The sequence below is a fragment of the Pristiophorus japonicus genome, chromosome 1 (assembly GCF_044704955.1).
Source record: "Pristiophorus japonicus isolate sPriJap1 chromosome 1, sPriJap1.hap1, whole genome shotgun sequence".
In the NCBI taxonomy this organism is placed as follows: Eukaryota; Metazoa; Chordata; class Chondrichthyes; family Pristiophoridae; genus Pristiophorus; species Pristiophorus japonicus.
The window spans coordinates 50,877,711-50,894,039 of NC_091977.1; the positions used below are offsets into that span (position 1 = coordinate 50,877,711).

The following is a 16,329-nucleotide window of genomic DNA, read 5'->3' on the forward strand; positions in this document are numbered from 1 at the left end:
GGTGAGAGTGCTATCCACTGAGCCACAGCTGACACTGACACTCATACCCCATAATTACCATAATATCAAACCCTGCATTCTTTTGCAGTGGCAATAGATGTATTCTCTCAGGTTCTGGTTACAGTTGTTCATTTTAGTTTTTTCTTTGAAGGATGACTGACAAGGTTTGCTGCACATTTGCAAGAACGACATTGAATCACTGTAAGGCCATTCACCTGCCATGGTACTCAAAGTGCTCTGCTTTGTGTTGGTTAAACATAACCATTATGTACAACCCTCACAGCTGCTCTGCTCTTCTGGGACACAGTGTTGAACTTTATGTTTAAAAATCAAAGTGACTGCTTGTGGATCCCAAAAAGAAACTTCATACAATATCAGATAGAATTTTATATTCGCCATTAGGGTTATTGATAGTACAGTCACTGTAATTTTGTTATTCCACATGGCAATGCATAACTTTAACATTTAAAAAAATATTCATTCTCGGGATGTTGGCATTTCTGGCAAGGCCGACATTTAATGCACACCCCTAGTTGCCCTGAAGGTGCTGGACCTTTTTGAGTGGTTTGATACAACTGAGTGGCTTGCTAGGTCACTTAGAAGGCAGTCATCCACGTTGATGTGAAACAGGAATCACATATAGAGGCAGGACCTGGTAAGGACAGCAGGTTTCCATCCCTAAAGAACATTAATGAACCAGTGTGACCTTAATAGCTTCATGGTCACTTTTACTGCTGCTAGCTTTTTGGGCTAGCAAGTAGTCAGGGCCCGCTGCTGGGCCGAGACCAGGAGCTACGCGAGCAACGTGTGCCCGATCTGAGAGGTCTGAGGCCAGCCCGAAATTGTGACTCGGGCCTCATCTAAATATTCCGGGCAAGCTGCTGGCAGGATTGAATTTGGGGCCGTTTGCCTCACCAACAGTGACCCTCGGAGGCGGGATGGGGGGAGGAGGAGGGGTGAAGAACAGCACAAGGGGTCCGATCGTGGCAAGGAGCAGCCATCGGAAGTACTGTGGAGCCGGGCGGAGCGCTCCTGTTCCTCTCGGCTCCACATTAAAAGTTTAAAAAAAATCTGTTATATCAGTCAACTCATCACAAACCAGAGAGTGACCTCTTTGATTCAGCTCTCCCAAGAAAGTGTATTTACCAACTGAGCCACTGGGGAGATACTTCAACATTCTGAATACGAATGATCCTCTGTCATACTTTTACACGTAGCTGCTATTCTTAAGGACCAGGGGTTGGAAGCTTGGCCGTTTTGTCTCCTCCCTATCCTGGGAATTTTGAGACCAGCTGAAGTGCCTCCGCTGGCATCCTGGCAAAGGCCAGCAAATTAGTAGGACATGGGAGTGAAGTGGAGAATTCCTTTTCTGTAGGATTTTCTTCAGATTTAAGGTGGTGCTATATCTTGCTTCTGCCAGCAGCAGACCGCGGGACACAAAGCAATGTAATTTTCAAATGTACAGATATAATAGAGATTGGGCAGTAAATACAGCCTTTTCTGTGTCACCCACATTCGAGAACAAATAGGAAAAAAGAAAATAGACGTTTTATACATGTCACATATTATGGAGCATGAACTGTTTTGCATCATCATAACAATAAATAAATACTGTCATTAATAGTTGATTTAATTATTAACATTTTTGAAAGTTATTACCAAGTTTCTGCTATGTTATAGTGTTAAACTAAAGAAAAATATCAGAAAAATGTGATTAAACATGGCTTCTTAAAATGTTTTATTGGAATTTTTTATATAAATGTCCAACCTGGCTGCCTCAGAGACAGTCCAGCTCTGTGACATAAACGTTGTTTACATTACTTGTAAAACACTTTTTTTTCACAGCCGTTTTCTTCCCCCACATATTCAGGACTAGCTCCACATGGATTTCTTCTCTACAGTCTTTCCATTGACAAAGAATTGGCTACAACTGCTGTTCCCGGAACTCCTGGAAATCTGCAGGAACTGTATCTGAAAAGAAAGTTGCTGACTGTTAAACATGCTCACAAAAGAAGCTATAGATTAGACACTTAGCTTCTCTTCAGGACCAGGGACCAGGTATTTGATATTCCAGTGGCTTTGGAAATTGATGCCGTGCATTGGCAGAGGTGGCAGAAACTTGGCACATGTGGCCCATTCTGATTATTCTGACATCAGTTATGCGCTTTGTGAGAATTTAATGCAAATGGGTAATGAAAACGAATACAGCAATTAGATGTAAATGATTATCTTAACACTTAAAATCAAAAGATTGGTAATAATAATCTGAAAGGGAAACCCTACATTCTTTAGAAAAAGGTCAATGTTGATAGTTTTCTCACAGACAAAATCCTCTGCCAAGTATTCTGAATATTTTGGGCACATTGACACCCTCCTCGACCCAAGATGATGTTGTCCTTGGCAGCAATATGGAGACACTTTAGAACCACTCACAATTACTATTTGGCACAAAAGTATTTTGTTATAGATGGCTTGCTTTCTTAGTACAGTGTTTGGAGCCAGGAATTTTAGCTTTTTATTCACTCTCGCGATATGAATGTCGCTGAGAAGACCAGCATTTATTGCCCATCTCTAGTTGTCCTCGAGAAGGTGATGGCGAGCCGTCTATGATTATTTGAACTTCTACTCACAATGCTCCTTTCTGTATTTGTTTGACTCCCAAAGGAGACAGAGGTATCTGGGAAGATCAGCACAAGCAACTTGAGTGACTTTAAGCTCAAATAGAGTGTAGCTACATAAATACATAAATACAGCTCCACCGAAACCGAGTCAATTCCACACTTTTCCCAATGTCCTGGCCAACATTTATCCCTCGAGTCAATGCCACTGAAAACAGATTAACTGATCATTCATTGTTCTTATTGTTGTTGGTAAGAGTTACTGTACAAAACAGTAGGCACTACACTTCTAAAGTAATTCTTCCGCTGTGAATTGCTTTGAGACGCCCCGAGGATGTGAAAGACACTATATAAATGTACATTTTTTTCTTTTACTGTTTCATCTCATTCTAGTGGGAGCTAAAGTAGCTTCATAGCTTCAATTTACCCACCACAACATAGAAGGCAGCTGCACTGGGGAAATCTAGCCGCTAACACAGGCCCCCAGAATCTGTGAGTCCCTTTCACCAATGGACTACTGCTCACTATTTGTGCCTCAGCCCGGAGCCTTTGGGTCCTCAGCATTTAGATAAGTAGCGGCAGGGATTGTGGATGCATTGGTTGTAATTTAACAAAATTCCCTGGATTCTGGGGAGGTCCCAGCAGATTGGAAAACTGCAAATGTAACGCCCCTATTTAAAAAAGGAGGCAGACAAAAAGCAGGAAACTATAGACCAGTTAGCCTAACACCTGTGATTGGGAAAATGTTGGAGTCCAGTATTAAAGAAGCAGCAGCAGGACATTTGGAAAAGCAAAATTCAGTCAGGCAGAGTCAGTATGGATTTATGAAGGGGAAGTCATGTTTGACAAATTTGCTGGAATTCTTTGAGGATGTAACGAACAGGGTGGATAAAGGGGAACCAGTGGATGTGGTGTATTTGGACTTCCAGAAGGCATTTGACAAGGTGCCACATAAAAGGTAAATGCACAAGATAAAAGTTCACGGGGTTGGGGGTAATATATTAGCATGGATAGAGGATTGGCTAACTAACAGAGAACAGGGAGTCGGAATAAATGTTTAATTCTCTGGTTGGCAACCAGTAACTAGTGGGGTGCTGCAGGGATCAGTGCTGGGACCCAAACTATTTACAATCTACATTAACGACTTGGAAGAAGGAACTGAGTGTAACGTAGCCAAGTTTACTGACGATACAAAGATGGGAGGAAAAGCAATGTGTGAGGAGGATACAAAAAATCTGCAAAAGGACATTGACAGGCAAAGTGAGTGGGCAAAAATTTGGCAGTTGGAGTATAATGTCGGAAAGTGTGAGGTCATGCACTTTGACAGAAAAAAATCAGAGAGCAAATTATTATTTAAATGGAGAAAGATTGTAAAGTGCCGCAGTACAGTGGGACCTGGGGATACTTGTGCATGAAACACAAAAGGATAGTATGCAGGTACAGCAAGTGATCAGGAAGGCCAATGGTATCTTGGCCTTTATTGCAAAGGGGATGGAGTATAAAAGCAGGGAAGTCTTGCTACAGCTATATAAGGTATTGGTGAGGCCACACCTGGAATACTGCGTGCAGTTTTGGTTTCCATATTTACGAAAGGATATACTTCCTTTGGAGGCAGATCAGAGAAGGTTCAGTAGGTTGATTCCGGGGCTGAGGGAGTTGACTTACGAGGAAAGGTTGAGTAGGTTGGGCCTCTACTCATTGGAATTCAGAAGAATGAGAGGTGATTTTTTCAAAATGTATAAGATTATGAGGGGGATTGACAAGGTGGGTGCAGAGAGGATGTTTCCACTGATGGGGGAGACTAGAATTAGAGGGCATGATTTTAGAATAAGGGGCCGCCCATTTAAAACAGAGATGAGGAGAAATTTCTTCTCAGAGGGTTGTAAATCTGTGGAATTCGCTGCCTCAGAGAGCTGTGGTAGCTGGGACATTAAATAAATTTAAGACAGAAATAGACAGTTTCTTAAACGATAAGGGGTTATGGGGAGCAAACGGGAAAGTGGAGCTGAGTCCATGATCAGATCAGCCATGATATTGAATGGTGGAGCAGGCTCGAGGGGCCATGTGGCCTACTCCTGTTCCTATTTCTTATGTTGTTATGTTCTTATTTGCGGTATAGTTAGGGTGCCCGCTTAGGGGAGGAGTTTGGGGGGTGGTAGGGAAACTGCCTGCAGAGCCTTGCCACATCACTGAAGTTTTGTGCCCAGCCAAAGTTTTCAAAATGGCTGGTCCCCTGTTACACCAATTTGCTCCACGATCAGTTTGCCACAGCAAATTGGCCCTTTAGGTTATTGCTGCCAGGATGAGGTACTGGCAAGAATGCTTCATGTGGGCATTTATTATAGCGGGGGCTACAGATGTGGCACTGGCAGGAATTTGGACAGAAGACATAATCCTGCCAATCTCATCCGCACAGGTGGGGTGCACAAAGTACCTATCTCTATCTCAGGCAATAATTTCAACACTGTATTAAGGGGGCACAGACCTTCTGTAACTGTGTCCCAGCCCACATTCCGACCCTGTCTGCTCAGACAGTTCCTCAGAAGCACCGGAAAATATGTGGCTTTTCGGAGCCATTGTATTTTTACATCAATGGAGGAAGCCCCGTTGCTTTCTTCTCCTCTCAACAGTTTTTAATGGTTTGTAACATGCCATCTCCTTGCCACTCCTGACATCATTGCCAAGTCTCGCAGTGACTCATATGAGATACTGTGCCTGGTTTGTGGCTATTATCAACTACACACCATTATTAAAAAAGTAATCTGTTGCCATTTCAAAGCCAACACTGTGGAGTTTATAGTGTGACTGGAGAGCTCCAGCCAGACACAGCAATGTTCTCTCAATAATGCTCTGCAGGAAAAGAAATCAATCATGTCTCTGACAATTGGATGTATTTCTCCACCGTTCAGCTTTGTGTGGCTAAGAACACTTACTCGTGGATTTTGTCCATGATAAAAATATTGATATTTACAATCCAGTTCCCACTTTTTAAACAGTTAAATCTATAATGTCTAGATTAAATGGTTGTTTGACATCTGTGCAACAAAGATTTATGAAGATTTTCACGTGCTTTTGGTTAAGGATTTATTCCCAAGTTGTTAATGAACTAGAATACTTAATGTCTGTCGTGTTAGTTAACATTGAGATTTGCTTCAGAAGCATCTGAATATGATGCTGATCCAACAAAGGCCCGATTTGATCAATTCAGATTTGAACATTCTGATTTCTCAAAATATGTACCTTCGTCCTAAATAAATTACACCCGTTCATACACAAATCCTAGAAATTTGAAATAAAAACGCAAAAGTTCATTAGCATCTAAATCCAGAAAAGAGAGGTTAACATTTTGGGACTAGGCCCTTTGTCAGAACTGGAAACTGGGAGATAATAAACAAGCCCCATTACAGGTGTGAGCAAGATGGTGAGGGTAATGGCAGAGTATAACGAGTACATAAGAATATAGAACATTAGAATTAGGAACGTAGGCCATCTAGCCCCTCGAGCCTACTCCGCCACTCAACAAGATCATGGCTGATCTGGCCGTGGACTCAGCTCCACTTACCCGCCAGCTCCCCATAACCCTTAATTCCCTTATTGGTTAAAAATCTATCTATCTGTGATTTGAATACATTCAATGAGCTAGCCTCAACTGCTTCCTTGGGCAGAGAATTCCACAGATTCACAACCCTCTGGGAGAAGAAATTCCTTCTCAACTCGGTTTTAAATTGGCTCCCCCGTATTTTGAGGCTGTGCCCCCTAGTTCTATTCTCCCCGACCAGCGGAAACAACCTCTCTGCCTCTATCTTGTCTATCCCTTTCATTATTTTAAATGTTTCTATAAGATCACCTCTCATCCTTCTGAACTCCAACGAGTAAAGACCCAGTCTACTCAATCTATCATCATAAAGTAACCCCCCTCATCTCCGGAATCAGCCTAGTGAATCGTCTCTGTACCCCTTCCAAAGCTAGTATATCCTTCCTTAAGTAAGGTGACCAAAACTGCACGCAGTACTCCAGGTGCGGCCTCACCAATACCCTGTACAGTTGCAGCAGGATCTCCCTGCTTTTGTACTCCATCCCTCTCGCAATGAAGGCCAACATTCCATTCACCTTCCTGATTACCTACTTTTTGGGATTCATGCACAAGGACCCCCAGGTCCCTCTGTACCGCAGCATGTTGTAATTTCTCCGCGTTCAAATAATATTCCCTTTTACTGTTTTTTTTCCCCAAGGTGGATGACCTCACATTTTCCGACATTGTATTCCATCTGCCAAACCTTAGCCCATTCGCTTAACCGATCTAAATCTCTTTGCAGCCTCTCTGTGTCCTCTACACAACCCGCTTTCCCACTAATCTTTGTGTCATCTGCAAATTTTGTTACACTACACTCTGTCCCCTCTTCCAGGTCATCTATGTATATTGTAAACAGTTGTGGTCCCAGCACCGATCCTTGTGGCACACCACTAACCACCGATTTCCAACCCGAAAAGGACCCATTTATCCCGACTCTCTGCTTTCTGTTAGCCAGCCAATTCTCGATCCATGCTGTTATATTTCCTCTGACTCTGCGTACCTTTACCTTCTGCAGTAACCTTTTGTGTGGTACCTTATCGAATGCCTTTTGGAAATCTAAATACACCACATCCATCGGTACACCTCTATTCACCATTATATCCTCAAAGAATTCCAGAAAATTAGTTAAACATGATTTCCCCTTCATGAATCCATGTTGCGTCTGCTTGATTACACTATTCCTATCTAGATGTCCTGCTATTTCTTCCTTAATGATAGCTTCAAGCATTTTCCCCACTATAGATGGTAAACTAACTGGCCTATAGTTACCTGCCTTTTGTCTGCCCCCTCTTTTAAACAGAGGCGTTACATTAGCTGCTTTCCAATCCGCTGGTATCTCCCCAGAGTCCAGAGAATTTTGGTAGATTATAACGAATGCATCTGCTATAACTTCCGCCATCTCTTTTAATACCCTGGGATGCATTTCATCAGGACCAGGGGACTTGTCTACCTTGAGACCCATTAGCCTGTCCAGCACTACCCCCCTAGTGATAATGATTGTCTGAAGGTCCTCCCTTCCCACATTCCTGTGACCAGCAATTTTTGGCATGGTTTTTGTGTCTTCCACTGTGAAGACCGAAGCAAAATAATTGTTTAAGGTCTCAGCCATTTCCACATTTCCCATTATTAAATCCCCCTTCTCATCTTCTAAGGGACCAACATTTACTTTAGTCACTCTTTTCCATTTTATATATCTGTAAAAGCTTTTACTATCTGTTTTTATGTTTTGCGCAAGTTTACTTTCGTAATCTATCTTTCCTTTCTTTATTGCTTTCTTAGTCATTCTTTGCTGTCGTTTAAAATGTTCCCAATCTTCTAGTTTCCCACTGACCTTGGCCACCTTACACGCATTGGTTTTTAATTTGATACTCTCCTTTATTTCCTTGGTTATCCACGGCTGGTTATCCCTTCTCTTACCGCCCTTCTTTTTCACTGGAATATATTTTTGCTGAGCACTATGAAAGAGCCCCTTAAAATTCCTCCACTGTTCCTCAATTGTGCCACCGTTTAGTCTGTGTTCCAAGTCTACTTCAGCCAACTCTGCCCTCATCCCACTGTAGTCCCCTTTGTTTAAGCATAGTACGCTCGTTTGAGACACGACTTCCTCGCCCTCAATCTGTATTACAAATTCAACCATACTGTGATCACCCATTCCGAGAGGATCTTTTACTAGGAGATCATTTATTATTCCTGTCTCATTACACAGGACCAGATCTAAGATCGCTTGCTCCCTTGTAGGTTCTGTAACATACTGTTCTCAGAAACAATCCCGTATGCATTCTATGAATTCCTCCTCAAGGCTATCCGTGCGATTTGATTTGATCAATCGATATGTAGGTTAAAATCCCCCATGATTACTGTCGTTCCTTTTTGACATGCCTCCATTATTCCCTTGATTATTTCCTGCCCCACCGTGAAGTTATTATTTGGGGGCCTATAAACTACGCCCACCGGTGACTTTTTCCCCTTACTATCTCTAATCTCCACCCACAATGATTCAACATTTTGTTCATTAGAGCCAATATCGTCTCTCACAACTGGCCTGATATCATCCTTTATTAACAGAGCTACCTCACCTCCTTTCCCTTCTTGTCTATCTTTCCGAATTGTCAGATACCCCTGTATGTTTGATTTCCAGTCTTGGCCACCCTGCAACCACGTTTCTGTAATGGCCACCAAATCATATCAATTTGTAATGATTTATGCTGTCAACTCATTTACTTTGTTTCGAATGCTGCGTGCGTTTAGGTAAAGTGTTTTAAGTAAAAGGGAAATGTCAGGAACTGCTCCTATCACAAAGAAGCAGTTTAATGGACTGCAAACAGGTTTTACTTCAGTTGTAGTCAATGTGTGCCCCGTTTTCTACACTCAACCACATTTCCTACTCTCATAATAATAGCCGGGTCCCCTTGTCCTCATCTTCCATTGCATTCGGCTCCAAATGTATCAGCATCTTTCTGCAATTTACCATCTACAACATAATCCCATCACCAAACACATGTTCCCCTCCCCTCTTTGATTTCTGGGGTACCCTTGCTCATTCTTCCATTACCCTGACTTATGGCCCCATTTCCCCATGCAACTGTAGCATATGCAAGAACTGTTCATTCACCTCTATCCACAGGCCCTCAAACACGCCTTCTGTGCAAGTCGGCAAGTTACATGTACTTTCTCCAAACTGTTTCTGACATTATGACCTCTTTTGTAAATTTGTTGTCAGGATGTGGGCGACGCTGGCATGGCCACATTTATTGACCAGTTGCCCAGAGCCCATTAAGAGTTAGCCATGTAGTGTATGACATGAGTCACGTGTAGGCCAGACCGGGTATACATGGCAGGTTCCCCTTCCTGAAGGGCGTTAGTGAACCAGCTGTGTTTTTACAACAATCTCGCAGCTAGTTATGGTACTAGCCCACAAATGACCAGATTCACTGAATTCAATTTCCCAAATTGCCATGGTGAGGTTTAATTGCTAGTCCAGTACCATAACTACTAGGCTACTGTATACATACTGAGGAGACTAAACACAGATTGTCATGTTCGCAAAAGGTGATGTTAAGTTCGGTCCCATTAACAGACTCTCTGTGGCTGGAATCAGCATTCATGACCCAAACCTGTACTTGTTCATCCCTCTGAGCGTTGTTCAGTCCGATAAAAGGGTTTTACTTAACTTTCAGTTCTGACGAAGGGCCTACACTGAAATCTTAACCTGTCTTTTCTCTTTTCAGATGTTGATGAACCTGTGCTGTGTATTTTCAGATTCCATCTGTCGTTAATTGCCAAGTCTAATACTATTTTTGCAAAAACAGTGAGTGACAACTGTTCCTTACCATTGCAACGGTATTTGAGATTGGACCAGATGATGTTTTCCTGGGAGAAACAAAAGACTCCCAGTCGTCCTCCTCGCATGGTGGTGTCTATTGTAACTCCAGAATCAGCCACCAGATCAGAACCTTCATAAAACCTCGCTCTGTAAAAAGCACACCAGCAATCAGGAACAACAACTTGCCTTTACATTTATTTTGCATTAGTTCTTTTAACATAGAAAGAAGTCCCAGGGCGCTTCACAGAGGCATGAGGAAAACAGATGCCGAGCCAAAGAAGGAGCAAATAGGAGGGGTGACCAAAAGCTTTGTCAAGGAGGTGGCTTTTGATATGTCCTTACTATACAGTATAATGCACTGGAGAGAAGGTCATTCTGTGACCAGTTACCTTTATTACCAAAATCTCAAGAGATGAAGGTGGGTGGAGCTTCCCCTTTTATACCTGAAAGTCCAGGTTTGGAGTGTCTCCCACAAGTTCACCCCCTTGTGGTCAATGTTCTCAAGGTGTACAACTTAGGTCAGCTTATACATGGGTTACAATGATAGTTGAATACATGACAGCTTTTAACGAGGATCATAAAGGAAGAGGATCAACCCTTAGCCTACGAAAAAACTGAAAATCTTGTTTGAATACCCATTAGAAATCCTGGGCCAATAATGTGGTCTTGACGCTGTGGCAGCAGGAGCAGTGGCTCGTTAGACTCTTTATGGTCAGTACACAGAATTACATAGAATTTACAGCACAGAAATAGGCCATTCGGCTCAATAGTTCCAAGCTGCTGTTTATGTTCCACACAAGCCTCCTCCCACCCTATTTCATCTCACCCTCTCATTTTATCCTTCTATTCTTTTTTCCCTCATGTACTTATCTCGCTTCCCCTTAAATACATCTATACTATTCGCCTCAACCACTCCTTGTGGTAGTAAGTTCCCCATTCTAACCACTCTCTGGGTTAGAATGGGGAATGAGGTTATTAAACAAAATCAAGATGTTATTAAACAAAATTAGGGCTCATGGGATTGGGGGTAAAATACTAGCATGGATTTAGGATTGGTTAACGGACAGAAAACAGAGAGTAGGAATAAACGGGTCATTTTTGGCTTGGCAGACTGTAACTAGTGGGGTACTGCAAGGACCAGTGCTTGGGCCTCAGCTATTCACAATCTACATCAATGATTTGGATGAGGGGACCAAATGTAATATATCCAAGTTTGCTGATGATACAAAGCTAGGTGGGAATGTAAGTTGTGAGGAGGATGCAAAGAGGCTTCAAGGGGATATTGACAGGCTAAGTGAGTGTGCAAGAACATGGCAAATGGAATATAATGTGGAGAAATGTGAAGTTATCCACTTTGGTAGGAAAAATAGAAAAGCAGAGTATTTTTTTAAATGGTGAGAGTTTGGGAAATGTTCAGAGGGATCTGGGTGTCCTTGTACACAAATCACTGAAAGTTAACATGCAGGTGCAGCAAGCAATTAAGAAAGCAAATGGCATGTTGGCCTTTATTACAGTTTTGGTCTCCTTACCTAAGGAAGGATATACTTGCCATAGAGGGAGTGCAACGAAGGTTCACCAGACTGATTCCTGGGATGGGGGGATTGTGCTATGAGGAGAGATTGAGTAGACTAGATCTATATTCTCTAGAGTTTAGAAGAATGAGAGATGATCTCATTGAAACATACAAAATTCTTAGGGCTTGACAAGGGTATACGCAGGGAGGATATTTCCCCTGGCTGGGGAGTCCAGAACCAGGGGTCACAGTCTCAGAATAAGAGGTTGGCCATTTAGGACTGAGATGAGGAGAAACTTCTTCACTCCGAGGGTGGTGAATTTTTGAAATGTTCTACCCCGGAGGGTTGTGCAGGCTCAGTCTTTGAATATATTCAAGACAGAAATCGATAGATTTTTGGATATTAAGGGAATCACGGGATATGGGGATAGAGCAGGCAAGTGGAGTTGAGGTAGAAGATCAGCTATGATCTTATTGAATGGCGGAGAAGGCTCGAAGGATCGAATGGCCTATCTCTGCACCTATTTCTTATGTTCTCTGGGTAAAGAGGTTTCTCCCGAATTCCTTACTGGATTTCTTAGTTACTATTTTATATTTATAACCTCTAGTTTTGGACTTCTCCACGTGGAAACGTTGAGGCCGAAATTCAAGATCCGGATAAGGCCCATTTGCACCATTTTGTGGCGGTCTTGCAGCGGAATCGAGTGGCCGTCGCATTGCAGTCCATTGGCCGACCCGACCCAAATTCAGGTCGGGGATTTTTCGGCCTGTCCCCACTTCTGCCCCACTGCTGCCAGCCACTGCAAATGCGTCATCAAAGCTATCCCGCACCTCCATTTTAATCCACCTAAATTTAGGTGAAAAAATCCACGAGCCGCTAGACGATGTCCCCGACAGCTTTTTCTGTCGGTGCACCTTCTCCTGCCTGTGCACCTTCTCCTGCCTGTGTACCTTCTCCTGCCTGTGTGCGGTCCGGCAGCGCGGCAGCCCTTCAAGGGGAGGGCCCACTGCTGCGGCCACCATGTTATTTTTGTCAGCCGACTTCCTGATCGGCCGGCAAATTATTGCCCCGGGTTCGGCCAGGCAGCTTGGCACCCCCTCTTGGGTGCCAGGCCACTGACCCGGCCGGAACCCTCCTTGGTGGCCTAGTGGTCGATGCTAAAAAATCCCCGATACTCTCCTCTTTAACGGAGGGGAGAGAGCGTGGTGATGCACCCACAAAGTGATGTCACTACTGCTCCGCCGCTGAGCGATAGCAGCCGGGCCTCAATCCCGCCCCAACTTCCACCCCTCAGCATGACTTACCGCTGCACTTCCGCCCCCCCCCCACTATGCCCGATTTCCGGTCCGACGTCAAAAAAATGTCAAAGTGCCTAAAATCGATCCAGAGTTTGCCTCATCGTTCCCGACGGAAAAACCAGGTAACAAATTGTTGGTGTGCCAGCTTTCTGGCGTGCCTGAATCTCGGCCCCACCCTCTCTACATCTACCCTATCAAACCCCTTCATAATTTTAAAGACCTCTATTCGGTCACCCTCAGACTTCTCTTTTCCATTGAAAATAGCCCATCCTGTTTAGTCTTTCCTAATAGTGCTAACCTCTCTGTTTTGTTACCATCTCAGTGAATCATTTTTGCACCTTCCCCAGTGCCCCTATATCCTTTTTGTAATATGGAGACCAGAACTGTGCACAGTACATATGTGTGGTCCAACCAAGGTTCGATACAAGTTGAACATCACTTCTCTGCTTTTCAAATCTTATTCTACCAGCTGAACCAATACCAAATTGCAAGGGGACTAGCTGAGGGAACTCAATCATCAAAAAAATATTTTTTCTGTTGAATGTCAGCAGGCTAGTTGGCTGTGGATTAATCACCCGCACACTTCCCAGCAGAAGTCACTGGATACCAATCAGGGGCCGCTACACTGGCTGAACTTTACCCTTAATAGCCCAGTGTGACTGAAGCCAATTGCACCAACTATTGTTCTCTGAGTTGCTCCCAGCTGAGATAATTTGTTAGATATATTCAAGCGGGAGTTAGATATGGTCCTGACGGCTAAAGGGATCAAGGGGTATGGAGATAAAGCAGGAAAGGGATACTGAGATGAATGATCAGCCATGATCTTATTGAATGGTAGTGCAGGCTCGAAGGGCCGACTGGCCTACTCCTGCACCTACTTTCTATGTTTCTATGGCCCCAAGTTTCCACACGCTACAAAACGGGCGCCCCTCTGAGCTGGGCGCCCGTTTTCAGCGCCGAAAACCGCGCCTGAAAAAAAACGCGCGATTCTGGAGCGCCCTGCAGCTCCATGGCAGCTTGGCGCGGCGCCCAGGGGGCGGAGCCTACCACTCGCGGCGATTTTGTAAGTGGGAGGGGGCGGGTACCATTTAAATTAGTTTTTTTCGTGCCGGCAACGCTGCGCGTGCGCGTTGGAGTGTTCGCGCACGCGCAGTGTGAAGGAAACATTGGCACTCGGCCATTTTTGTAGTTCTTTGTAGCTGTTTAATTTTTGAACATTTTTTAATAAAAGCACATTGCCATCAGCACATCAGCACTGAGGCTTCTTGCAGCAGTGAGAAGGCTGCAGGAAGCCTCAGTAGTTGAGGCAGCCGTTTCCCGACGGCCTCCCCCCCCTGCCGTCGGGAATGGCTGCTTCAACTTCTGAGGCTTCCTGCAGCCTTCTCACTGCCTCCTCCCCCCCCCCCCGCCCTGCCATCGGGAACGGCTGCCTCCTCCTCCCTGCCTCCCCCCCACCCCCCCCCGCCTCCGCGGTCGGTCAGGCCTTCCCTCCTTCCCGTTCGCGGGAACGACGCCACGCCGCTGAGCTGACTTTAAGGCTTCCACCTCAAGTGGAAGGCTGCACAAATGCCTGCTTACTGCCTGCCTGCCCCTCCCTCCCTCCCGTTCGCGGGAACGATGCCACACCGCTGAGCTGACTGAACCTGCCTGAAGCACTTTCACACAGGTAGGAAGATGGTTTATTTAATCTTTTCTTTGCTTATAAATGTTTATTCAGGTTGGATTTATTTGTATAATATTTGTATAAGTATAAATAAGGATTTATTGTAGAATTTAATGACTTCCCTTCCCCCACCTAGTTCTGGACGCCTAATTTGTAACCTGCGCCTGATTTTTTAATGTGTAGACAAGGTTTTTTTCAGTTCTACAAAAATCTTCACTTGCTCCATTCTAAGTTAGTTTGGAGTACGTTTTCACTGTGGAAACTTTGAAATCAGGCGTCAGTGGCCGGACACGCCTTCTTTTGAAGAAAAAATTCTGTTCCAAAGTGAAACTGTTCTACCTGACTAGAACTGCAGAAAAAAAAATGTGGAGAATTGCGATTTCGAAGATAGTCCGTTCTCCACCAGTTGCTCCTAAAAATCAGGAGCAAATCATGTGGAAACTAAGGTTTCTATAAGGTAACACAGCACAGACTCGGAACTGAACTTGGGCATGTTATCTATGTAATAACTCGATAGACTGAATACTGTAAACTAACACAGGTACAAACCTGGCTCTGCTTTATTAGGGCCCAAGATGGCTTGCCTTTTATACCTGGGCTGCACGCACGTGTGTACAGCCCAATGACCTCCAACTGTCGCGCCACCTGATGGCTAGTAACCTCAAGCATACATACATGACAGGGCCCATCTGGTCTGAATGGCTTATTAATATATATCAGGCCTTTTGCCTTTGGACCATCAGGGAGCTTCAGCAGTTTACATTTTAATTGTCCGCTATATTTGAAGCATTATGCTTGTGGACATAGAGGCAGCAATTTTGATGAGCTCGGCAGATCCGTGCCGGTGATGTCGGTGGCGGGTCCCGACCTCGCTGCTGGTTCCATCCTGCTGTATGAAATGAATTTCCCCTGATGGGGCTTGTTGGGGCTTGCCCTCACAGCATATTTCCCAGCCAATTAGAGGAAGCAGGCCTGGTGACGTCATATGGTGATGCATCATTAGCCAGTTTCCTTAAAGGGACCATGGGCAAATTAATTTTGGTATTTGTGCTGTCAGTGTTCTACAGCATCGGAGTGCTTCAAACACTGAATCTCTGCACAGAGGTGCAGAGCTGCACCCAGGCTCTCCCATGACTCCCCCCATATGCTTATGGAGGAAGTCACAGCACGCAGAGAGGTTTTCTTCCCTTCCCATGGGCGGAAGAGATCTCTCCAGGAGATCAATGCAGCCTGGATGTACATTGCACAGGAGGGCACAAGTGGTCAGGAGGATCTGGGTGCAGTGCCGCAAATGTTCCGATGATTTCATTCGATCACGAAACTTTAGTACAAAGAACATTCAACCTCATCCTGCTGTGCCTCTCAGCACATCCCCATCACTCTGCCTTCCCTACCCTACTCCTGCACATCTTTATTCACACCGACTTACCTTGCACCTCCACCCATCCCTCTCTATTATCACATCCCCATCTCACTAGCCACCCCTCATACTCACTCTCGCCCTCGTGCAATCATACCAACTAACAACACACAGGGTAGGCACTTTGGTGCTTTATGCAATGTTCATGTAAAGTTTCTATTAATGTGGTGTCAAACATTGAAACCTTTATTTTCAACACTTTATGTTCTTGGACAGATCCGTGTGCATTCTTTGGAAGTGGCTTAGTGAGTTGTAGTGAATGGTGAGACATAACGGTACTCCGCAATGGTGATGAGTGTGAAAGGAATGGCTTGGGCATTGTAGGGATGCTTTATGGTGTTGGTGTGGGGTGATGCCAACCTGGCACATCATATGGCAGCCAGTGTGTACAATGTCAAGTGAAGTAAACGTGGCCAAGG

The 16,329-nt window shown here is 44.4% G+C and overlaps 1 protein-coding gene across 1 annotated transcript in view; it reads right to left on the bottom strand.

Annotated features, from left to right (window-relative positions):
- Positions 1–424: 424 nt before the first annotated feature.
- LOC139263499 (thrombospondin-4-like) overlaps positions 425–16,329 on the bottom strand; it is a 144,485-nt gene continuing 128,580 nt past the window's right edge. The window contains exons 22-23 of the mRNA XM_070879679.1: positions 10,023–10,162; positions 425–1,971 (exon numbers count right to left, since the gene is read on the bottom strand). Coding sequence (XP_070735780.1) covers positions 1,925–1,971; positions 10,023–10,162 — 187 coding nt within the window. The 3' untranslated portion in view covers positions 425–1,924. The remainder of the gene's footprint in view (positions 1,972–10,022; positions 10,163–16,329) is intronic.